Source organism: Symphalangus syndactylus, chromosome 23 (assembly GCF_028878055.3).
Source record: "Symphalangus syndactylus isolate Jambi chromosome 23, NHGRI_mSymSyn1-v2.1_pri, whole genome shotgun sequence".
Classification (NCBI taxonomy): domain Eukaryota; kingdom Metazoa; phylum Chordata; class Mammalia; order Primates; family Hylobatidae; genus Symphalangus; species Symphalangus syndactylus.
In genome coordinates, this window is record NC_072445.2 from 63652566 (window position 1) to 63676714 (window position 24149).

The 24149-nt window shown below is 50.5% G+C and overlaps 1 protein-coding gene across 13 annotated transcripts in view; it reads right to left on the reverse strand.

Moving 5' to 3' along the window:
* Window positions 1-969: 969 nt before the first annotated feature.
* RREB1 (ras responsive element binding protein 1) overlaps window positions 970-24149 on the reverse strand; it is a 202491-nt gene continuing 179311 nt past the window's right edge. For 12 of the 13 annotated variants that reach the window (XM_063632936.1, XM_063632937.1, XM_055263009.2 and 9 more), the window contains 4 exons: window positions 20954-23864; window positions 12318-12482; window positions 5700-6497; window positions 970-4406 (listed from right to left, as the gene is read on the reverse strand). In XM_063632936.1, coding sequence (XP_063489006.1) covers window positions 3949-4406; window positions 5700-6497; window positions 12318-12482; window positions 20954-23864 — 4332 coding nt within the window. In that variant the 3' untranslated portion in view covers window positions 970-3948. The remainder of the gene's footprint in view (window positions 4407-5699; window positions 6498-12317; window positions 12483-20953; window positions 23865-24149) is intronic. The other variant, XM_055263018.2, reaches the window with a different exon arrangement.

The following is a 24149-nucleotide window of genomic DNA, read 5'->3' on the forward strand; positions in this document are numbered from 1 at the left end:
CACCGTGTTAGCCAGGATGGTCTCAATCTCCTGACCTTGTGATCTGCCCGCCTCGGCCTCCCAAAATGCTGGGATTATAGGCGTGAGCCACTGCACCGGGCCCCCAGTGTTGCTTTTTGAGAGCCACTCCCTAGTTATAGGAGTTGGGGCTCTGCTGATTGCTATTTTACCCAAATGTGAGTTTTAACCTGCACCATCCCCAGCCCTAGGGTTGCTGTCCCCTCCCGTCTCACCAAAATCTGGTCACACTAACAGATTTTGTTCTCCCTCCACTAGGTGCTGACTCAATCACTTACAACTGGGTTGGGGGAAGAAGAGGAGAGGCGGACTTCTTAGGCATTATTGCACAGGAAACAAAACTGCTGGCTTTAGCCAATGACAGAGTGGCCTGCACTGTGGTGCCTCATTAGGTCCAGCCTCCTGGCCCTGTGCACCCAACACCAAGGTCTCCACTCTGAAGCTCTGACAGTGGCCATGCACTTAACTTTCCACATGCTCTCAAAGCAGCTCTCACAACTGCAGCCGAGTGCTTTTACATACAGCAGGGTCTTGCTGTGTCCCCCAGGCTGGAGGGCAGAGGAACGATCATAGCTCACTGCAACCTCAAACTCCTGGGCTCAAGTGATCCTCCTGCCTCAACCTCCCAAATAGCTGGGACAACAGGCATGTACCACCATGCCCAGCTAGTTCTTAAACATTTTTTTGTAGACATAGGGGTCTCACTATTTTGCCCAGGCTGGTCTTGAACTTCTGGTTTCAAGTGAATCTCCTGCCTTGACTTCCCAAAGTGCTGGGATTATAGGCAAGAGTCACTGCCCCAGCCTCCAGCGCAAAAAAAAATGCTGCCTGGGTGACAAGAGCTTTTCTGGGCACCTGTGACTCCCCCCAATGGTACTGCACACCTGGGACCTGCCCCAAGTGGGCTGTGGGCTTGGGGATGGGATCACAACAAATCACAGGACAGCCACGTGACCGGCAATCTGCCGCTTTTAAAATATAACATTTATTGCTTAGATGGTTTGATACAGAACAGCTTTCTTCTCATTCTGAATTTGGAAGTTCTATACAACTGAATACAAAGAGGAACAAAAAGTACCAAAACTAAACTTGTGATTCTGTTCATGTGGCATAAACCAGTTTTGTACATAACATGTAGCAGCAGTTTTTAAGTTCCCTTTAGAAAAATATGAATTCTACAAATTTATTATTGTTTCCTGTTTAATGCATGGGCTGAAATCACTGGGATCAACTTCCTTCTTGAAGAAAGAGGAGAGGAAAGAGACGAACAGAGGGTCAGAACGTATGGTGAATCTTCCCGAAACTGGCATCCGACTGTTATGTAGCTTCCCCAGCGCTGCTTGGAAAACAGCTCTCTGGGTTGTTTTGTTTTCACAGCCAGGTGTTTCATGTAGTGATTGAATCTCAGCGTCATGTCCATTAATCAATGAGAAAAAAAAAACGAGAAAAAACTTGCACCTCAAAAAACTTTTCAGAAGATCCATATATATATATTTTTTTTGTAAAAGCCCTGAGAGAAGGAGAAAGAGAATCAAACAAAATGTATAGAAACAAATTAGCTGGACATGCAAACTAAGCTATGATTCACCCAGAGTTTAAACAAATCACAAATTTCACAGTTTAATATTGGGGGTGGGGGAAGGGCAAAAACAACAAACAAATAATACGTTTCTCCACCTCACTAATAAAATGTGGCAAGACCTTATTGACTACGAGGGTACAGATCAAGGCTAAGTAAAGCTTTAAATCAATAGTGATTATTGCGAGCGGCAGCCCCGGCTACACACGTCGCTGGGAGCTGATTACTGCTACATCTCACCGCAGCGTAGAGTTTAGTCACAGCTTCTCCCCACAATATTGCAAGTTTAGTGTGGAGAGTCGCAAAGAAAAAACACAAGAAACCCCAAATAATAATAACAACAAAAATAACAATTGTAATAATAATAATAATAAAAAAAAAACCTAAGGGATGTATGAACTGGTTTTAACTAAGTAGACCAAGGGAACATTGGTTCTGATTTGCATTCATCTCTACAGTAAATAAAACCTCGTTTTTAAACTGGTTCATACATCCCTAATACAGTTAAAAATCATATATACCTCAACCTTTTTTCCTTTCGTATGCGAAGATATCACTTTTCATTATGTCAAGAATGTCTATCTTCCTTTGAAGCCTGGGAGGTTGGATTTCAGAAACTGGTGAAGTGGCGGAGAAAAGGGGGCGTGCATGTTTCTGTGCGAACAAGTCTGTAAAGGAGGAGCACTGGGGCCAGAAAAGGCCAGGGGAAGGAAGTTGGGGTACAGGGGTGCCTCTCCAGGGGAAGGCAAGAGGCTCCACACACTGCAGCAAGGACAGGGGTCCCCAGCAGCAGGCTGGCTGGGGGCCCCTGAGGTCTTGGCTGAGGGACCAGGAGCTCAGGTGCAGTGGGGTACATTCTCCTCCCTGCAGGCGGGGACAGTGAGGGAAGTCTATTGCCTGCATAGGATGCTCATGGGTAAAAATAATCCTGCCTTTTTGCGCCCAGGGGTTTGGACTATTTAAGAAACTAGAAACAGCACATTTATCTTCAAGCACCAACCCCACATCGCAGGAAGGTAAATATAAACCTATTTCTCATCTGACATCTTGCATGTGTAGTTTTATTACCAGTAGTAGTATTTCCTCGCTTTGCAAATGACAGTAGCACAGCTGGGTAAGGCTTGGATTAGGCTTAGCAGGAAGACTGGGAATACCTCGCTCACGAGTAACGTGCCTGGTCACTGGGTCACTGCTTTGCTTTCTCCAAAGTCATCTCTGCAGTGCTCCAGGCACGGCCCTGGCTTCTTGATGCCTGTTACCTGGATGCATGCATCCTCACTCCACCCTCTCTGAGCTGCTCCTGGGCCATGCTTGGGAAGACTGCTCACGGCCCCTGCTAAATTCTGCAGTGACAGAAGAAAGGCTTGTCTCATTACAGTAGAAGAGCTACCACCCAAAGGTGCCAACCACAGCCACAGGCACACGTTAACACGGGGACCTGGGTGTGGCACAGGTCTCCCAGGACAAATATTGCCCATTTGATTCTGCTCACTGCAGAGAACAGCAAACTGATGAGCTAATAATAATAATAATAATAATATTAATAATACATATACTGAAAAGGAAGAGGAGGCAATCAAATATATGCTATCCATGCATGTTTTCCATAGGTTAAGACGCCAGGGGAGTAACTCTTCTCTATAGTTAAGAATGGATGTCTTGAAACTTGAACAGTGACCATGTCTAATGCTGACAGAGTAGAAACGGACATGAGGCTAAAGCTAGAATCTTTCCTGGTTTTGGCTTGAAATCATATTGGAAACCTTCATCAACCACATCCTGTAATACCAAGGACCAGATGACAGCTCCACCATGAAGCACACAGAAAAAAGGAAAATGTCTATTTAAGAAATTATCATCTTATCCATCTTTCCTCTGGTCATTTACATGAAATTCACATCATTTTCTTCCAGTTATTGGCTATGGGTACCCAAGGGTATGTTTTTTCCTTCTGTTTCCAGCTCACAGAACAAACGGTGCTATCACAGATTCACAAGAACAAGCTCACACACACCAATACACAATAACGCTAATGCTCAAATGAAGAGGTCCTCTCCAGACAATTCATTATAATATTTGTTTTGTTTAAGAAGTCATTTTGGAAAAATACAACACCCACGATAATATGGAGGGATCCGGTAAGTAGTTAAGGCACTGGAATCGGCACGGGCTGTGGCCTCCCGCGCAGGCTGCGGTGAGGCTATGGCACTGAGCGAGCAGCCACGCTCCTGCTTGTCTCTCGCACTCTCTCTCTCTTACTCCCCAACAGCCAAAGGGCACTGAGGAAACCCCATGAAGTATAGACGCTTTGCTCTGCTGGCTTTTGTCTGTGCTGAGGGGGACGGAGGCTGTCACTCCATCCCCAGGATTTGGGAGGCGCCGTCAGCTGTGGCCAGGGTTGGGTGGGCAAGCCTCTTGCTGCGCGGCTCCAGCAGGTCCTGCCCCAGGGCCGCCGGGCTCTCTGGGTTAAGGTCACCCTGGCCAGGCTCAGACGGCCGCCCTGCCGTGACCTTCTCCTCCCTGTGGCTGCAGTCCTTGGTGGCACTGGCCAAGCCCTCCTTCCGGCTCCGGGTGACGGCCATGTGGTTGCTGGTGTTGGGAGCCAGCTCAGCCTCGTTCTCTGAGACGGGGTTGTTGCCGCTGTGGGTGGACTCGTTCTCACTGTCCTCCTCACCCCGTTCTTCCTTGTCGCTGTCCTTCCCGTGGTGTTTGGCATGCCTGGCTTTCTGGTGGATCCGCTGGTGGCGAACCAGACTGTGCTTCAAGGTGAAGGTTCGCTCGCAGGTCTGACACTTGTATGGCCTTTCCCCTGGAACAACGGAAGAAAGAATTTCCATCAACCAAAAGGCACCAGTACCCACTGCACCCTGCTCTGCACAGGAAGAATGAGGCCCCCAGGCTATGTGCGGGGGGCCGGGACTCCTTCCTACTCAGCCAGAGGCCTCTTCCTTGAACCAGCAAACTGAGGACGGACAAGCTCCGTTTGCTGGTTCAAGCTGTCAGTTTGAGACCTTTCCTCTCCTTCCTCTCAGCCCAGGCACTCTACATACTGATCCAGAAAACCCAGGTCCCAGAAGCAGAAGCCTCAGATGTGCAGACTGGCCTCGACCAGAGCCTGGGAAGGAATCTAGAGGGGGACAGGAGTGGACCCTCTCAGGGATCTGCATGGACAGTAGCACCTAGGTCAGGGGCACCAGGTACCCTCTGCATTACGATGTGGTGCAGCGGGGGCTTTCCTGATGGCTCACACGCCAGGCCCGGGGCAAGGCCCACCACGCTTGTTGGGAGCCCAAGAATATCCCTCTTCTGAGAGCCAAGGACCCTGGCCCTTCACACGGGCAAGCGCAGGGCAGAGCCACCTGCGCTGGGTCGGGGCACATGTGTTCATTGCGGGCTGCAGCTGTTGACAGGGAGGGAAGCAGCGGCTGAGAGGAGGGGCAGGTTATTCTGGAAGGAAGAAGGATGTACCTCTGGACTCCATGAGCATAATCAGGTCTTTGTGTCAAATCAAGCGCCCCTGCTCTGGGGTCTGCAGCCTCCACCCTGTAGGTGGTGGGTGAACTCTAGGAACAGTGTGAAGGGCAGTGGCTAAGGGTCCTGCCCCAGTCACCTCAGCCAGGCTGCACGGCTAAGAAAGGAAAAGGCCCCCCTGACCCTAATGGATCACACAGGGTGCCTGCCCCACAGCGGCCTGGGGCAGTGCCTGTCGTCCGGGCCACAGGACTAGACAGGACTAAGTGGCCCAAATGCCCAGCACAAGCACCCTCTCCTAGATACCTCTATGAAACAGGGCAGCTGTCACCCCCACTCTACAGATGGGGAGACGGAGGCAGCAGAGCTGAGGCGGATCACAGCGTTCTCAAAAACACAACGGCCAAGGACCCTCTCCTGCCTGGCTGTAGGAGGCCTGCACCGTCTTCGAGGGCTAACAATGCAACTCCTTAAAACTCCTAGTTCACGGGCTTAACGGGCACACCGGCAACGTAAGCAAGTAAGCAAACGTTCTCTCGGTGGCCTCCGGCGCCGCTTCAGGGGAGCTCCTAGGAGAGGTGCCCAATTCGCCTTCTCTTGTTGGGCCGGGGACCTGGCCTGCCCTGGTTACCTGTGTGGGAGCGCATGTGCCGGGTCAGGTCCTGCAGCGACCAGAACCGCTTGTTGCACACGCTGCAGACCTTCTTCCTCTTGTCTGCCTTGCTGGCCACGCTTTTGGGGGAGTCTGTCTTTGGTTTCTTGTCATCGTCACTCTTCTCCGAGGACCTTTTCTCGGCCGCGCTCTCCCCGTCGGAGGGGCCCTCAGTCTCCTCCGCGGGCTTTTCCACCGGGGCCTCCCCGGCACCCGGCGCCGACTCCACCACCCCCGCCGGGGTCTCGGGGGGCTTCTCCTCCTGTTCGGCGGCGGGCTGGGGCCCCTCCTCTGCAGTGCTGGCGCCATCTCCCTTCTCATCCTTGGGCTCCTGGTGGCCGTGCGCCTTCCGGTGGCGGCTCAGGGTGCCCAGGAACTTGAAGCTCTTCCCACAGGTGTCGCAGGCGAACTTCGGCTCCTGCGAGGCCGTGCCCCCGGCGCCTGCCTCGCCCTCGCCCTCGGCCAGCTTGAAGTCCATGAGCTTGGTGGCGAAGTCCAGGTCCAGGCTCTGGTTGCTCGACGCGTCCTCTTCCGCGCCGTCGGCGTCCCCAGCGCTCTCCTCAGTGCCATGCTCTTCCTCCGGCTCATGGCTCTCCCCAGGCCCGTGCTCTTCCCGGTGCACCGTCGAGGCCGTTTCCGCCTTGGCCTGCTCCACAGGGGCATCCCCTGCGACCTGGCGGAGCTCAGTGGCGCCCTCCGACGGCTGCTCTCTGTCCCGTGAGGTGAGGTCTAGCACTTCGCCCGCGGCGGCTGCAGTCTCCGTATCCGACTGACTGTCTGTGGGGCAAGCACAGCGGGGAGGGCTCAGAGGGGCACCACCAGGTACGCCCATGCCAGGGATGTCGCCGGGAATGGGCTAGACCCACGCCAGCAGCCTGAACCCCAAACCAGTGAGGACTTCTTTCGGCCCAAATCCTCACCACCTGTTACATCCCCCAGGAGGACCAAGATGACCCTGGGGACGTAAGAAAGGCAAAAGCAGCCTCCACATCACCTCAGGTGTGTTCCCAGGGCTGGCTGTGCCGCTGTGCCCCTGAACCCCTGGCTTCCACTGCCCCCGCCCCCAGGAAGGTGTGAGTGACTCAGGCAGGGCAGACAGGGGCTGCGAGATAGGAGAGGGGTGCATTCCAGAGACTCGCAGCGCTAGGGAGGTTGAGGAAGCTTGAGTTATAGTTATTTTTCCAGTGCAAAGAGATCATACAAACATGCAACATACACAGGACCACCCCTACCCCTAATCCTCCAAAGCAGGGTCTTGATGAGTTTCACAGGAAACGACCCCAAGCCTGCATTCTCTGTGTATGGTATGCACACTCTTGCCTGACGCTCATCTCCAGGTGGAGGCTGCGGAGACCCAAGGGGCTACAGGCAAGCTTGCAGGCTTCCTAGCTGTCAGCCTCCCAGGGGTGGTGGAAATCTTTCAAAGGAAGGGCACCCTTGATGCCAGGCTTGGCAACAGCACACAGTGAGGGGAGCGGACTGTGAAAGGCTGTGGGTGCCTGTGAAGACAAGGGGTTCTGGGCTCCAGGCATCTCACCTACCCTGACTTCCTGCCTCTTGATTTGTTCCTATCTGTCCATTCCACCCAGTAAAACTGTATGTGGAAAGCCTATCAGTTTTCAACAGTCCTTTTAAGGGGTGGCACAGTTGCAATATTCACATCAAACAGTGTCAAAAGGCCTTCTCTTTACTAAGGTTGAAAGAGGACTTAATAACTTCTTAAAATTATGCACTACAACAGTACATTGGAAGCTGGTGGGACCTATTATTTAGCTGCAGATCCTATGTCTGCTTTATTTTTTATTATTATTTTTTCAAGACAGAGTTTCGCCTTGTCGCCCAGGCTGGAGTGCAATGGTGTGATCTCCACTCACTGCAACCTCCACCTCCCAGGTTCAAGCAATTCTCCTGCCTCAGCCTCCTGAGAGCTGGGATTACAGGCGCCCACCACCATGCCCAGCTAATTTTTGTATTTTTAGTAGAGACGGGATTTCATCATGTTCGCCAGGCTGGTCTCGAACTCCTGACCTCAGGCGATCTACCCACCTCAGCCTCCCAAAGTGCTGGGATTATAGGCGTGAGCCACCGTGCCCGGCCACTGTCTGATTTATTACTGCAGAGATTCAGAAGTTCCTCTGATAATTAGGTGGATGAAAGTCATTGTTTTATGGCACAAGTACGAAGATGCCCCTCCCTCAATAGACCAGATGTGATTGCAGTCCTTGAGCCAGAAGATTCACGCACCTCACCTGGATTCTCACTCGACGTGATCAGGTGTAACTACAATGTCAACCTGCATCCATCACTCCTCCTCAATGTCACATGCTTGATTATTTGCCATCAAGGCGGTCAGGAGGGCTGGGGTAAGGAGCTGGTCCTGCCCCGTCCTGAGGTCTGAGGAGACAGTACCTACTGTTCACACCTGCTTGGGGCTTTAGGCTTTACCCACAGCCATCTGAATAACGTGGCTACTTACATCATTTCATTTCATTAGCTTTACACTGACTGCACTTTTTGGCAGCCACTGTTTGGGTATCTCAAGAGGTTTCAGAAGGAAATATTATGGTGTGAATATAAAATTTTAAAGAAGAAATGATTTTGCAAAATTATCCAAAAGCTTAAAGAATATGCGTCCTGGGATATGCACACCAATGTCTGGGCCACGTTCCAAGGAAAAAGGAGATGTTCGTTTTCTTGAATCATTTCAACAGAGCGCATCTATTGAATGGATATTGGTATAAACTCTACAATAAAAATACAAAATGCTCAATTTGTTTGCTGGCTTTGTGGGTAATTTCCCTCCCTAGAGTCAGGGTCTCCCTATGTTGCCCAGGCTGGTCTTGAACTCCTGGGCTCAAGGAGTCCTCCTGCCTTGGCCTCCCAAAGTGCTGACGTTATAGGCATAAGCAACTGTGGCTGGCCTTTGTAAGTAATTTTTTTTTTTTTTTTGAGATGGAGTCTTGCTCTGTCACCTGGGCTAGAGTGCAGTGGTGCAGTCTCAGCTCACTGTAACCTCTGCCTCCTAAGTTCAGGCGATTCTCCTGCCTCAGACTCCCAAGTAGCTGGGATTACAGGTGTGAGCCACCATGCCCAGCTAATTTTTGTATTTTTAGTGGAGACAGGGTTTCACCATGTTGGCCAGGCTGGTCTCAGAACTCCTGACCTCAGGTGATCCACCCTCCTCAGCCTCTAAAAGGGCTAGGATTACAGGCATGCGCCACCACGTCCGACCGGTAATTTTTAAAAGGTTTAATCTCTGGTTACTTCCCCTTTGTCCCCAGTATATCCTAGACTACACGTCCATTGTTTTTTTTTTCAGCAAAGAACATGCATTATTTTAACTGCACAGAACATATTTAACATGATAGAGCTTTAAAAAAAGTAAAATAAATTTTGAAACAAAACCCAAAGAAATATAAGATCAAATTGTTCCTGCTCTCAGGCCCTTCCTTTGCACGGATAATGGAGAGAGATCACCCGGAGTACAATGAAAGGCCAACTCCCTCTGGACACAGGGGGCTTGGTTGTATTCTACCAAACTCCCACTAGGGGGAGTGTTTTAGCAGTGTAGGCTGTGCCCTTCACATTCTAAACAACTGATTTTCATTAGTGATTCTGATGAACAAAAAACTTCACCTCTTCACCTATCATGAACAGTCAACTTATAAGGCCAGGTGCTGTATAAATCCCCGCTCTCAACACCCGGACTCCCAAATGCAGGTAGCTGAGCTGATGACTTTTTATAAGCAATGCTACCTTAAAAATATGCAGTTCTTCCCTCTCCCCATCAGTCCCTTGGTTTGTGTTGTTCAACAACTAAGAAAACTGCTAGAGGAAGCAGAAGGAATCCTGGTAGATAATAAACCCGCAGCTCCTCCTACAGGACAGTGGAGGTGGCCCTAGTCAGCTCAACAATTAAAGATCTATTGCTTCCTAAAAATTAAATGTGCCTCAACCGATGTGACAAGACTACCAACCTAAGTAATTATCTGACCTGGCAGGGGGGCCTTTGCAGGGGAAGCCGCTGTGTGTGCACTCTACCCAAAGCATTTGAGGATTGAGAGGGTTTCCTGAGGTGCAGTCCATGCTGACACGTGGGACTTCTGGGCTGGTAAAGGTGGCCACATGAAGGGAGAGTTTAAACACTTTCATGTTTATACGAATTAAAAACAGCCCTATGTAGGTGCCTACAAACACAAAGACGGGGCATGATCGGAAGAAGGACCAAGGGCATATCCCTCAAGGGCAGAGGGGGCCAGGGTGCCTCTCTGTCCAGGACAGTGAATGAAGAATTTCAGTTGAAATTTGAAAGTTTAAAATGGACCTTTAAGGGAGAACTGCCCCCACTGTGGCATTTTTAGCATTCTTTTGGGGGGCTTTATGACACTGAAAAAGGTCAGACCTACATTATAAAACGTGTAGGAATTTTAAGAAAATGCCACCTAGGCATATAAGCCTAGAAAACCCCTCAAGGACCTCCTTGGTCATTTATTTTATTTTTTTCCCTTTTTTTAAGTGGTCTTCCTTCAAAGCCTCACTTTTTAAACTTCATTGCGGGGGGAACCAGAATGAAGGCTTCGCCCCATGTCCATCATGCTCATCTGGTTTTTAAAATCCTCCTTGAAATCACTAAACTCTGCCTCCCTAACCTCCTTTCTCTCTCACTTAAATCTCAGTCCCTTTTCTCACCATGGACTGTGACCACAACTAAACCAAACATATATTTTCTCTTTGCTGGTTTCACATAACAACTTTCAGTGACTTTTCTTTTTCTAGAGGCTTTGTCCCTTCAAGGAAACCTATATAACTTCCGGGGTGGGGTGGAGGTGGGAAAGGGCTTTGTTGGGATTTGGAAAACAAAACTTATGACTGCAAACTTATAAATACACTTGGTGCTGAACTGAAGCTAAGACCACTAATTCCCACTCAGCTTTGTGTCTGCAGACGCCAGCAGGAGCCCCAGTCTTTGTTCCTCCCTTATGATAAAGAAGCTGGATGCAAAATGCACATCCAGCACGGAGTTACTAAGACTGATTTGTAAACATGGAAACCCAAGAGCTCCCCCTCAGCTCCCTCAGTTACTGGCTGCTTTCGCTACTGTGGAACCACTATGGGAAGATCACAGGGCAGCTTTCTAAACCAGGCTGAAAGAAAATGTTCCAGACTAACAGATAATGTGGCGGCTGATGGTTAAACATTAACAGGATGGTCTGCAGCAAACGCGTACCTGCCAGCACTGGTGTGCGCTTCCCGTGGGCTGAACTACAGGTCATCTTTGGCTCACAGGGGTCCAAGTTAGGCTAAGATTCCGTGGGCACCCACATCTTTCTTCACTCAAAGATACTGGTGAGTTATGTGGAAGTGGAAGCTGGGGAAGCAGTGAGTAAACCAGCTTACCCTTTCATACCCTCAGAGGATCTGGCCTAGACTGGCGGGCAGTTAAGAGCACTCACAGCTGGTTTCACTAGGGCTCAGTGGGAGGCGTAGAGATGGGCAAAGGGTGGCCCCTCCACTTCAGATACACTCAGTATCCCTGTAACCAAAGTAAGGACAAGGGGGCTAAGATTAATGCTCAACCCTCTGTCCACACTGACTCCTGACGCAGGGGTGCCTCATAACTATAGGGCACCCCATCTCCACCCTAGTCAGAGGAACAGAAGCCACAGGACGCAAATACAACCCTAAAAAAACATAGCTGGGGGGATCTCTTCACAGCCATGAGATAGTGTCAGGTTTTCAAGACTTGCAGAACTGGACCCAGCACCATGATGCTGTCCCTGTTACTAAGTGCCAACTGGCAGGGTATCTAAGTGGCCTGCAGCAGGCTGGCTTTCGTTTTGTTTGCTCTTGGGGGTGAGGATGGAGAACCCCAGCAGTCTGAGTGGATGGAGTGTACTGACAGAGGACACGAGTAAATTCAGAAACTGTAAGGGAAACAAGGTGGCACAAGACGTATCGGGCAGCCGTTAATTGCTCTGCGGGTGCTGGAGGGAGGAAGCACACATCAGCACAGGAGAATAATACCCGGATTCAGGTCAAGCAGAGATGTGATTAAAGAAAGGACATGCACAGTGCTTTTTCAAACAAGGACAGTCTTACACCGGGATGAGAGTTATTGAAAAGAAGAACACCGCACCCCTCGTTCCAGCAATACCCTGATATCCTGGGGAGCCCAGGCCTGCTCCCGAGGAGGCTGCAGAGGCTAAGGCTCCCCAAACCTTTAGGTTTCACATCCCCTTTACATGAGTTCATACCCAGGGCTAAAGTTGTAGGCCTTCCCATACATCCCACCTCCCAACATAGGGAACAAAGGCCTCTTCTGCCAAGAGGGTGACAGATCTTCCCTGGCAGCCCCGAGAGTCACCGAGGGGCACTGTCACTGTTTTCTGCTGTCTGTCTAGGCGATCTGACCCAGGAGTTATGCTCCCTCCCAATCATCAGCAGGGCCTGCCTTTCTATTAATAGGCTGTGGGCTCTGAATCCTACAGAGAAGTGAACAAGCAGCCCCTCCACAGCTCGGACCGGAGTTTGCTACAACTCTTAACCGAACTCCTCTCTCTCCCTCTTCCTGGGTTCTTGTTCACCTGGCGGCACTACCTGTGCTATCATGGGATCCAACATCACTCTCTTTTGACTGGGGGATAAGCCCGTTTCTTCTCAGGGAACAGGTGGTAACTCCGTGTTTGCGCAACTGGTGGCGTTCACAGTTAGATTTGGTAGAAAAGAAGGCATCGCATTTTTGACAAGGGAAGGGTTTCTGACCTGAAGCAGGAAAAAAAATACATATTTATCTGGCTTTCTACTGCAATGAAACAGAAAAGTCGCTTTTGTTTATTCTCCTGGGATCATTGGCAGTTGTTCCCCCCTCCTCCACCCCTTCAAGAAAATTAATAAAACACATTTAAAAAAAAAAATCAATGACTAAAATGATCATTCTCCCTTTTCCTAAGTTGAATGGAATATGAATTTTTGTCTTCAAAATACTAAATGAAACCGGAAAATATACATTTAAAGTAAAACAATGGTATTACAATTAAAATATTAATGACAACAAAAAAAAGCGAATGAAGAGATTTTAGAGCACAGCGAGAAAACGCCTATATTCTATCACAAAGAGAAAGACGCCCTCTAACGAGCTCTAGTGTGGCAAGGACACCGTAATATCAACACTAGGAAATCCAATGGGGAACCCTTGGGTATCTTTGGGGGCTCATGAAGAGAAGAAGTCAGTGACAGCCCCCGGCCAGGGTGGCCAGTCCCCCTTCCTGGTCTTGGTGGCTGTGTCCCTCCCTCAGGGGAATGGGAGCAGTGAGTTGTGACTTCCCAGGACAACTCCTGTCTGACTTGCTGAGACATCCTGCAGTGACCTCTGCTCAAGTTCACTGTCGTCCTAGGTGGCAAGAGTCAGATCTTCTCATTAAAGGTTCTTTGTTCCCCCTGCTCCAAGCTTGGTTGCAAATGAGTGACCAATACGTAACTATGTCTGCATTTGATCATGTGCTCCACTCAACAGATGTGCATGTGAAGAGGACATTTTGGCAGCCCTGCCTCGCCCCTAGACCCATCCCAAACGCACAGATGGGTGAGCCACTGAGAGAGGCACAGTCCCCTCCTGCTTTGGTCTGCTACCCTCTCCTTTTACTTGGATTCCTTTTGTGCTGTAAACGTCATGTTTCAAAATGCAATCGAAGCTCCTCTACGACTTGTCCTGGGTTTGTGTGGATGCATGTGAGGGAGAAAGAAAGCACAAGGGAAAAAGGAGGTGGAGAGGAAAAGAGTGGAGGGAGGGAGGGGATCAGGAGCCTTCAGGAGATGGAAGTCGGTGGTGCATCATTTGTGTATCACTGAATTCCTCCCTTTCCCCCAAGTCGCTGGAGTCCAAGGTCCCAGTTGCTAATGTTACAGGGTAAAAGGTTTTGTGTGTTAACCGACATGACTTCAGAGCTGGGGCCCAGTACTTTTGTCTCATAACCCTGGGATTGCCACAATTAAACACAGCTCCCTGGAAACACAGATCACAGGGGCCTCTGGTGTTAGATTAATGTCGACAGAAGCCTGAACTAGTGCAGGTGCCCAAGGCCACGCACTCCCCTGTGAATGCACAGCAAGGGCCTGGCACCTGGGGACCAGCCAGAGGGGCCATGTGTTTTCCCAGGGGAAGGAGGGACTAGCCTTGACCGGCCTGGCTGTGTCACACGACTCCAGGGGGCGCCATTCATACAGAGCCTGAAGGTGTGGACCTGGCACCACCCCCATGACAGCATGGCCACAATTTCACATCAGGAGTAATAATCAGAGACAGGGGACGTTGATTCCCTCCTGAGCTAAAAGACCCTTTAAGATGATGCTTACAAATCTCCTCAGGCACTTTTAAGAATAAAGATGCTCGCAACAAAGACAACAGAATTAGAAACCTGGAAAGGGCAGAATCGGAAACCCAGAAACCCGGCCTGTGTGCTTCTGAGTAGCTCCACAAGACAACCTGAACAGAAGTGGAGAACCCCACTGACTGTTTTCAGGGTCTCCTCATATCATTCTGCAAAATTTATTTTTAAAACATCCACATCAAAAAAAAAAAAAGTGTGACTAGTTGTACAGTATGACAGTGTTTATGGTGCATCTTCCAAATTACTTCTTGTGGTCATGCACGGTGGCACACGCCTGTAATCCCAACACTGTGGGAGGCCGAGGTGGGCAGATCACTTGAGGCCAGGAGTTCAAGACCCAGCCTGGCCAATATGGTGAAACCCGGTCTCTACTAAAAATACAAAAATTAGCTAGGCATGGTGGTGCACACCTTAATCCCAGCTACTGGAGAGGCTGAGGTGGGAGGATCGCTTGAGCCTGGGAGGCGGAGGTGGCAGTGAGCAGAGATCGTGCCACTGCACTCTAGCCTGGGCGACAGACAGACTCTGTCTCAAAAATAAAATAAAATGAAAAAAATTACTTATTGTTTGTCACTTAAAATTGAACACAGTATTTAATAATTTCAAGTAAAAATAAAGTACTTTTAACATTTTATTGTCAAAAGGTAACACTGCTGCTTCTCTGAGTCGGGCCAGATTGAGAAAATAACTGGGCCAGGAGGAAAACAAGTAAGAAGCTACTATGATAGGATTCTTGATTTCAAAGAAAACAATCGGCTTCTCGCTCCCCCTGTCACATGGTTTACTCTGTAATTTTCACACTGGTAAATGCGTCACCTTTACAGTTGGTTAGGACTGCCAGGCTGACGTCCCCATGAGAAGGTCCCTATTAATGCTAAATTCAGAAAACAATCCATGATGTGAAAGCATTGCATCAAAGTACAAAGGCTCCCAAAGTGACATAACAACTCACACGAGTCATTAAAAGCTCGCATTTCACTGCGTAAGTCTGACATTTTCACATAGTGGTGGGCTCTCTGGATTGCAGGGATGCAGGAAAACGGGCTCGTTTAGTATTTTATAATAACACAGGTTTCAAAAACACTTGTTGGCCAGCCACCTGTATAGAAAGTAGCAAATGATTCTATTTATTTGGGAGCTGCCACGAATATCTGCTTTAGGAGGGGATTTGTAAAAGCACCTGTAACCACAGGGAGTTACCTGCACACTCAGGACCTACAGCATTCTGCAAGCCCCAACACGAGCGCTTAAACCATCAGCCAGCTGGGCAGAGTGGCTCATGCCTATAATCCCAGCACTTTGGGAGGCCAACGGAGGTGGATCGCTTGAGCCCAGGAGTTCAAGACCAACTTGGGCAACACAGTGAGACTTTGTCTCTACAAAAAATAAAAAAAAAGGCCGGTGTGGAGGCTCACACCTGTAATCCTAGCACTTTGGGAGGTCGAGGCTGGTGGATTACCTGAGGTCGGGAGTTTAAGACCAGCCTGGCCAATGTGGTGAAACCCTGTCTCTACTAAAAATACAAAAAATTAGTTGGGTGCAGTGGCACGCGCCTGTAATCCCAGCTACTCTGGAGTCTGAGGCAGGAGAATCACTTGAACCGGAGAGGCGGAGGTTGTCGTGAGCCAAGATCGTGCCACTGCACTCCAGCCTGAGCTACAGAGCAAGACTTTGTCTCAAAAAATAAAATAAAAAAATTAGCCAGGCATGGTGGTGTGCACTTGTAGTCCCAGCTACTTGGGAAGCTGAGGCAGGAGGATCACTTGAACTCAGCCAGGAGTTCAAGGCTGCAGTGAGCTGTGATCATGCCACTGTACTCTAGCCAGGGTGCTTGGGTGACAGGGTGAGAGCTTGTCTCAAAAAAAAAAAAATCTCCAAAAACAAACAAAAAAAATTAGCCAGTGTTTACTCTCCCAGAACAGTCAAGAAATGAAGAAGGACTTTGAGGCAAGAGAATAGTGAACAGTGAGAATAGTTTGATGAGGAGACTAGGGCCTTGGCCTCCAAGATAAAAAAAAAAAAAAACAAAAACAGAACTGAAAACATTTCTGTTCATTTTTCAAAGACAATCAGGGTTAGAAAGGTGGGGTCTAACTAGCATAGAAAACCTTGCAGTTGCTTTTCTTTTTGTAACAAGATGACAGCCTGAGCAGCCCAGCCTTCTCTCCGTTGCTCCTCCATCCCTGCATGCAGGTATCTTTCTTTTGGCATTTTCTCTCTGTATTTGGCAGAAGTGTACACAGGACTGGGTACAAATGGCCAAAGCTGTCTTTTAAGAAAGCTAAAAGGAGCCAAATACAAGTGGTGTCCCAGGTGCTTTCCACACCCAGGTTTGGATGACTCACTGACCGAAGCTGTGACCCTCATTGCCAGGTAGGAGCAGGGAGGAAAGGGTGTGGGGGGAAAGCCTGAGCCGGCTCAAAAAAGGCGCTCAAAGCACCTGTGAGAAAGTGAGCAAGCCAGGGAAGCCCAGAATGGACACCCCATAGTCCCAAGCCCATCACTTTGGGACAAGGAACCGGAGAAAAGGGAAGGGGGAAGAAAATGAGGACAGAGGCTAGAACAGACTGGCTGTGTTTTCTGGCACCCTCTCCTCCACCTGTGGCCTAAAAACACACGAGATGCTCCCGAGGGGTAAAGGCAGGAACAGTGCACTCTTGTCTCCTATGGAGTGGTGCGTTTAGGTAGAGAAAGGTAAGGAACCAGGAACTGTCCTCATCAGCAGGAAAGTATGGTCTGGGAGAGAGCTGGAGAGGAGTGGAAGGAAGGAGGAAAGGCAGGTGTGTGGAGACTGTGCCAGGGGGTATGAAAAATGACAGCCCTGCCAGCTTCCTCATCAAACACAGTTCCTGGAACCTGAGCCGGGAGCAAGAAAAGGCTGAGGCCACATGCTCCTTGCCAGCAGCCAGCAGGTATACCCCTCGTTGGACACTGAACACCAGATCTGCTTCTTGCTGCCCCTTTGAGGATGGGGAGGACTGGAGAACATGTGTTTTGAGACAAAGTAGAGACAGTACAGTAATTTGCTGAGGGGGTAGGAGGAGGCCAGCATTCAAGGTGTAGACAGTTTGTTTAAATGCAGTCCAAAACCGGATGCTGCTCAATGCTTCTGGCTGGAACTCGGCTAGATTTTAACATTATACTCAAAAACACAAAACGGCCAGGCACAGTGGCCCACGCCTATAATCCCAATACTTTGCAAAGCTGAGGAGTTCGAGAACAGCCTGGGTAACATGGTGAGACCTTGTCTGTACAAAAGCAAAAAACTAGAAAAAACAAAAATACCCCACAGAACATCTTCTCTGAGTAACACCTCTGTTTGCAGGGTGGCTGCAGAGTCAATGTTTAACATGTGTATACTCAAGACTTTCTTCAAAGTTTTGGAGACAGCGCCTCACAGAAGCCTAGGGGGCCAAGGATCCATGTGGCTCTGAGTGACAGCAGAGCTGCCTACCAGGAAAAAGATCAGGTCTGTGGGGAGAGGGGGCCCATCAGATGACTTCCCAGGCTCCTTCCAGCTCTAATGCTCCATGAATGGAAAATGCTCTAACATGACACTGGATGTAGCCAAGTGCTCCATATAACATGATTTAGTAGTGGTGATGCTGAACATCCCTGGAAGCTGAGAGTGAAGCACAGCAAAGGAAGTTAATGGAGCTCAATGGGCACCAACCTTCATACAGTGTCTATTCATGTGGCTAACACGATTCTGTAGTCATTAAGTCTCAAATTAGCTAATAACATTCTGATCCACAGTGGTGTCCCGCCTTATCTCAAACTACTTCCCAATCTTCTGCAATGTGGACATGTGGGAACACGGGGAGGCATGGAAGGTGCACCCTGCCTGCCTTCTGCCTTCACACAGACGACACACTGGGCACACACACCCTGACCAGTGGGCAGTTGCACAGAACTGGACCCTGGCTTGGAAAAGTAGCTCCATCTCTTATTCCCCATATGGCTGTAGGCAAGTTACTTAGCTCCTTAAAAGTAAACCTTGATTTCCTTGTGGCAACACATGGATGACATCACCCTCACAGGACTGTCATGAAGACTAGCTCTACCAAGAACATATTATGATAGGATACAGGGATTGTGCCAAAGCAGACACATCTATCGAGGTTATCAGTAACTTTTAAGGGACAAGAGGCAGAATGTTTATATTTATATCTACCCCATCCTATCTTAAACAAACCTCCTGCTTTCTTGCTCAGTTTCAGATGCTACTAAATTTTAAACCAACGCTGATACTTTGGCATTCAAAAGCCAGGCAATCATGACTGGATTCACAAATGGGAACACATATCAGGCACCTGCAAAGACATGGGCACAACTCTTAAAAAAGGAAATACTGGAGGAAGAAGATGGGGAGGTTGGGTGACAGCAGGGGGAGGTGGGAGCACTGAGGAAGGGGGTGAGCCAAGCCAATCATCAGATCCAGACCATCTGCTTTCTGGAAAGTGGTAACAGAAAAACTCACTTCCCCATAGACTCTCAGTAGGCGATAAACAGGTGGCACCCAAAAAGGGTAGCAAAAGAAACTGCTATAAGGGGCACCTTCTCTTGAAGATGCATTTTCTTCCCTGAACTGCTGTCATCATTAGAATGATTGCTTTACTTGTCAGGCTTAAACTATTTTAACAGGGAGACAGTGGTATGAAAGGGCAGTACACACTTTACAAATCTAGAAATCCTGGTTCTCCTTGAGTCCTCCCTGGACAGGCACTCCTGACTTGCTACTCCTCAATCCCTGGATTCAAGGACCCACCACAGCAGAAAGAAATGCAGTGTCTGTGTGGCAAGCTCTGGTGACCAGTGCAACCTCTGAGAGTCCTATTGCTCGCAGCCACAACTCCCTCTGGCTCCCAGCTTCCTCTCCCTCCCCAGGCTCCATTCTGCACACTGTTCAGGTATCCAGCCGTGGCTCCATGACCTCCCTCCTGCTGTTCCACCTCATCTAGGAGAAACAGCCTTCAACGAGCTTCTCCAAAGCTTTGTGGGATGATCAACTCTATGTAATGCATTTCCATCTGGATACAGAGCACAGCTCACACCAATTCCCACAACCCACCCTCAACATCCTGTCATAAACCTCCTGACTACCTTGGGTTACCATATTTAGCGCAAAAAGAAAAACCCACAAAAAAACCCAGGATGCCCAGAGCTAAATTTGAATTTTGGATAAACAAATAATTTTTTAGTAAATCCCAAGAACTACATAAAAATACTTATACTAAAAATTATTTGTTGTCTATCTGAAATTCAAATTTAACTGGTGTTCTGTATTTTATTCGCCAATCCAGTACCATTTGGTTTAAGGCCCTATCTATTTATTAATATTTTGGTTGTAAACTCCAAAAAGATAGGATATCTCACTAATTTGCCCTTAGTTCAATAACATAAACTGAATACTGAGACTGTTCACTGAGAAAATTCAGAAAATTATAATTCAGATGAGAGTTGTATGGCCATTTATATACTAAAAGCACCTGATACAAAATTATTTAAAGTATATTCCTATCCTAAACTTCTCTTTAAAAATTAACTTCTAGAAACTAACATTTGAAAAATACTTTTGGGCAGGCCGGGCGCAGTAGCTCACGCCTGTAATCCCAGCACTTTGAGAGGCCAAGGTGGTCAAATCACCTGAGGTCAGGAGTTTGAGACCAGTCTGGCCAACATGGTGAAACCCCATCTCTACTAAAAATACAAAAATTAGCCGGGCATGGTGGCACATGCCTGTAATCTCAGCTACTTGGGAGGCTGAGGAAGGGAGAATTGCTTGAACCAGGGAGGCAGAGGTTGCAGTGAGCTGAGATCATACTACTCCACTCCAGCCTGGGTAACAGAGCGAGACTCCGTCTCAAAAAAAGAAAAATACTTTTGGGGCCAGGTGCGGGGGCTCATGCCTGTAATCCTAGCACTTTGGGAGGCAAAAAAACTGCTTGAGCCCAGGAGTTTGAGAGCAATATAGTGAGACTCTTTTATTAAAAAAAAAAAAAAAAAAAAAAAAGAAAGAAAGAAAAAAGGAAGATACTTTTGGGGTATCACTTTGACAATTTAAGTCTGTTACTTAGAATTTTTTCACACTTGGGTGTGAGTTCTTGGGGATGGACAGGTCGATGGGCTCCATGGAGCAGTCGTAGGGGCTGGGGAAGAAGCGCTCAGAAAGCAGATGTTTTCCTGCTTCACCTGGACCAGCGCCAGGCCCTTCTGAGAGAAGTTTCTCAGAAAGGCTTACAATTGTAGTATAAACAGAAATTTTAAAACATTCTACCACCACTCATTGCTGATTTTCACAATCAACAGGGGAAGATGTGACTGCCTTAGTGAACTGAAAGAAAACAGCCAACATCACAATTTGTAATATTTCTGTTTAAGAGGACATGGCATCCAAAGAAACTTCACAAAATTTTCAAAATTTAAAAAGCTGCATTGAGGACACTGGAATGGGATGTCAAAGCACCGAGCTCATTATGCCCCAATACCTTAATACAAAAAGTCTCACTTCTCCGGAGCCACCTCCCTGCTTAACCCAGTAGATAATCTGGCTACCACCTCCGGAAGGGATGAGGCGACGCCATGAGTGATCTGAGGGCCTGTGACCACTTTCACCTCAAAACGCCCTGGGTGAACACTCACTAGAATGCTGTCCTTGGAGGGCTCGGTCCCTGCACAAAGGCAATACTGCACCACCAGACAAGCTCGGGGCTTTGGAGACTGGGGAAGAAGCCAAGCTAGGAATAACTGGAGCTGTGGGAGATGGGTCTCGCTTTTGACCCACACTCGTGGTTCCGCCTGCCAGGAAGCAGGACTCACTGCCTGGGAGCCCGGTGGCCCTCTTACCAGTGTGTGTGAGCATATGCCTCTGTAGGGAGCTGGCCCAAGGGAAAACCCGGGGACAGTGGGGACAGGTGATCTTCTGCAGGCAGTTGGTGTACGAGTTCCGCTTGGCCCTCAGCAGCTTGTCTTCTGGGGGACTGCCCTGCTCTTCATCACTGGGCCCATGGTGGTCGGCAGGGGCTCCGGCCACCTCATCCTGAGTGTTGTCCTCCGCTGTCTGCAGAAACGGACTGAACTTGTTGGTGTCTGTGGTGGCCAGCATCTTCTCGATGCTGGCAAACTCCCCGCTGGAGTCCAGGTCCACCCCACCGTTGTTGGTGCGGGGTCGGCTCCTCACCCCCCTTTTCCGGCCCCTCTTCTTCGACGTGCCCGCTGGGCCCTGCTCAGTGGGAGAGGCAGCCTCTGGGCTGCTGGCTGGAGCGGGAGGCTCACTAGACTCTTTTGGGCTGGTGGTGGTGGCAGGGGTGGCGGTGGTGGCAGCTTTGGGGACAGAGCCTCCTAAGCTGTCTGAAGCCGTGGTGTTACTGCCAGTGCTTGCAGGCCCTGGGTCCGCCACCTTGGTTTTCAGCAGGGTGGGGGCCGAGGATACAGATGAGATGATCTGGGCAATGGAGGCCAGCGGGGGCAGCTCTTCTGTCACGGGGGGCTTTGGCAAAAGCAGGGGGGGCTTGGGCCGCAGTGGACGCAGCAAGGCTGTGCCACTCAGGAGGGCTGAGCTTCCCACCAGCGGAGGGCTGCTGACCAGGGCTGAGGAGTAGATTGGGACCGCCAGCTGAACAGGGCCCTGCAGGGGCTGCGCTGGGGGCTCTGGGGTGGCTGCCGACGCAGGGGTCATGGGGCTTTCCAGGATCCCGCTGGGCCCCAAAGTCACAGGAAGAGAAGGGCCGGGTGCTGGGCAGGGAGAGGGCTGCTCGCTGCTCCCCGCCTCCTGCTCAGGCTTCTTGGCTTCGCTGGGAGTGGCCAAATCCTTGTCCCCTTTCCTGAAGTTCTTGGGGATGGACAGGTCGATGGGCTCCATGGAGCAGTCGTAGGAGGCCAGGGAAGAAGGGCTCAGAAAGGAGATGTTTTCCTGCTTCACTTGGACCAGTGCCAGGCCCTTCTGAGAGAAGTCCAGGGGCTCATTGAAGTCCACTGCAAAGCTACTGGCGGGCTCCAACTTGATCGAGACATGGGGAGGCGGAGGCTGGGTGGGGCCCCTGTGAAGAAAGCCGTTCTGGGGCTCCAGGAAGGCAGTGAGGGGCTTGCAGTCACCAAGGGCAGCGCAGCCACTGTCCTCTCCACGCCCTGAGGCCTCAGTGGCCGGCGCCTCTGCGGGGCCCAGGCCGTCGGCGGCCAGCACGTAGCTCTCGATGTCCTGCTCGGGCACGTGCAGGTGCTGCTTGAGGATGTGGTGGATGCAGTTGCGCTTGGCCGCGAAAGCGGCGCTGCACTCCTTGCACTCAAAGGGCTTGCGGCCCTTGTGGCCCCCGCCCAGGCCGCGGCCGCAGTGTGTGCGCATGTGGATGCGCAGGGCACGGTAGTGCTTGAGGTCCTCGCCGCACAGCCGGCACACGGTGTCTGGGGCGCAGAAGGCGTCCACCAGCTCGGCCGCGCTGCTACTCACATACTCGATGTTCTTCTCGATATCCTTGCGGGTGGCCTTGAGGTGCTTCTTGCGCAGGTGACGCTCGCAGTTGGCTTTGACAGTGAAGGGGTAGTGGCAGATCTTGCAAATGTAGGGCCGCTCGCCACTGTGCGTGCGCAGGTGGCGGATGAGCGCGGCCTTGTCGGCGGCAATGTAGTCACAGATGTTGCACTGGTATGGCGAGATGCCCAGGTGGGAGCGCACGTGGGCACGCAAGACCCCCGAGAAGGCAAACACCTGGTTGCAGAAGCGGCAAGGGTAGAGCACCTTGCGCATGGCGGGCGTCTTCTTGCCGCTGGGCGCTGTCATGAAGGCCTTGAGCTCCCCCTCTGTGATCTCCTGCTTGATCTTGGCCTCCATGCTCAGCGGCAGCAAGGCCTCGATGATGCTGTCCTGCTCCAGCTGCGTCTTCATCTCGGGCTGGCCCGGCAGCTCCGCCCGCGGCTGCTGCAGGGAGAGCCGCGTGGCCGCGTTGGGCTGGGTCCCGGACTTGGACTGCAGCAGGTGGGCATTGGAGGCCGCCTCCACTGAGCCTTTGAGGAGCTTCAGAGGGGGTGGCGGCAGGCTGGGGCTGATACAGCCGGGGGAAGCCTGCTGGGCGTTGATGAGAGGCGGGGGCGTGGAGGTGGCCACCACGGTCCGTGGTGTGACCAGGGGCTTTGGCTTCAGAGGGGGCATGTGCTTGAAGATCGCCTGCAGTGGGGCGGCGGGGGCCTTGGAGAAGGGCGGAAGACTGATCTGAGGGGGAGCCGAGGCCGCCATCTTCAGAATCTGCTGGATGTCTGCCAGCTCGATGGCCGACTCGCCAGAGATGGGCTTGACCACAATGCTGCTGTCAGGCTGGATGATGAAGCCCTTCTGGAAGGGCTGCAGGGACAGGTGCTTTATGCTGTCCTTGGTCGCGGGGAGAACTGTGAGAGAACCGCCTAGGGAAGCAGCTTCGAAGGGAGACAGGCTCAGCAGGTTGGTGCAGCCGGGGTCCTGAGGTAGCTGACACTTAAGTGTCTGGAGCTGAATTGCCTGGTTGTCATCCGGCAGGGGCTCCTCGGCGGGGGCAGGCCTGACGTCTTTGGTGTGCTGCAGGCCAAGCAAGGCCAGGAAGCCCTTCTGGTCCAGGGCGTCACCAGGCAGGGGCGTGGCCTGCGGCTTTTCTTGACCCTGGTCTGCCGACACGTGGGTCTGCTTGTGCAGAGCCAGTGAGCAGAGCATGGGGAACGCCTTGTCACAGGTGTCGCAGACAAAACGGTGTTGCTCGCTGATGCACCTCCGCAGGTTTGTTTCGCACCAGGCCTATATAGAACCCACCGGTAAAAGCAAGGGAACACACGTGAAGATTGAAAAACTAATCACTAAACGGAGATGCACAAAGTATTTGTTGTACATTTATCCCAGTACACAGCCTTTCCCTAAAATATAAAGAGTTCCCAGCCTGGGCAACATAGCAAGATCCCTTATCTCTACAAAAAATAAAAAAAAAAAATTAGCCAGGTGTGTTGGCTCATGCCTCTAGTCCCAGCTACTCCAGAGACCGAGAGGGGAGGATGGCTTGAGGCCAGGAGTTTGTGACTAGCCTGG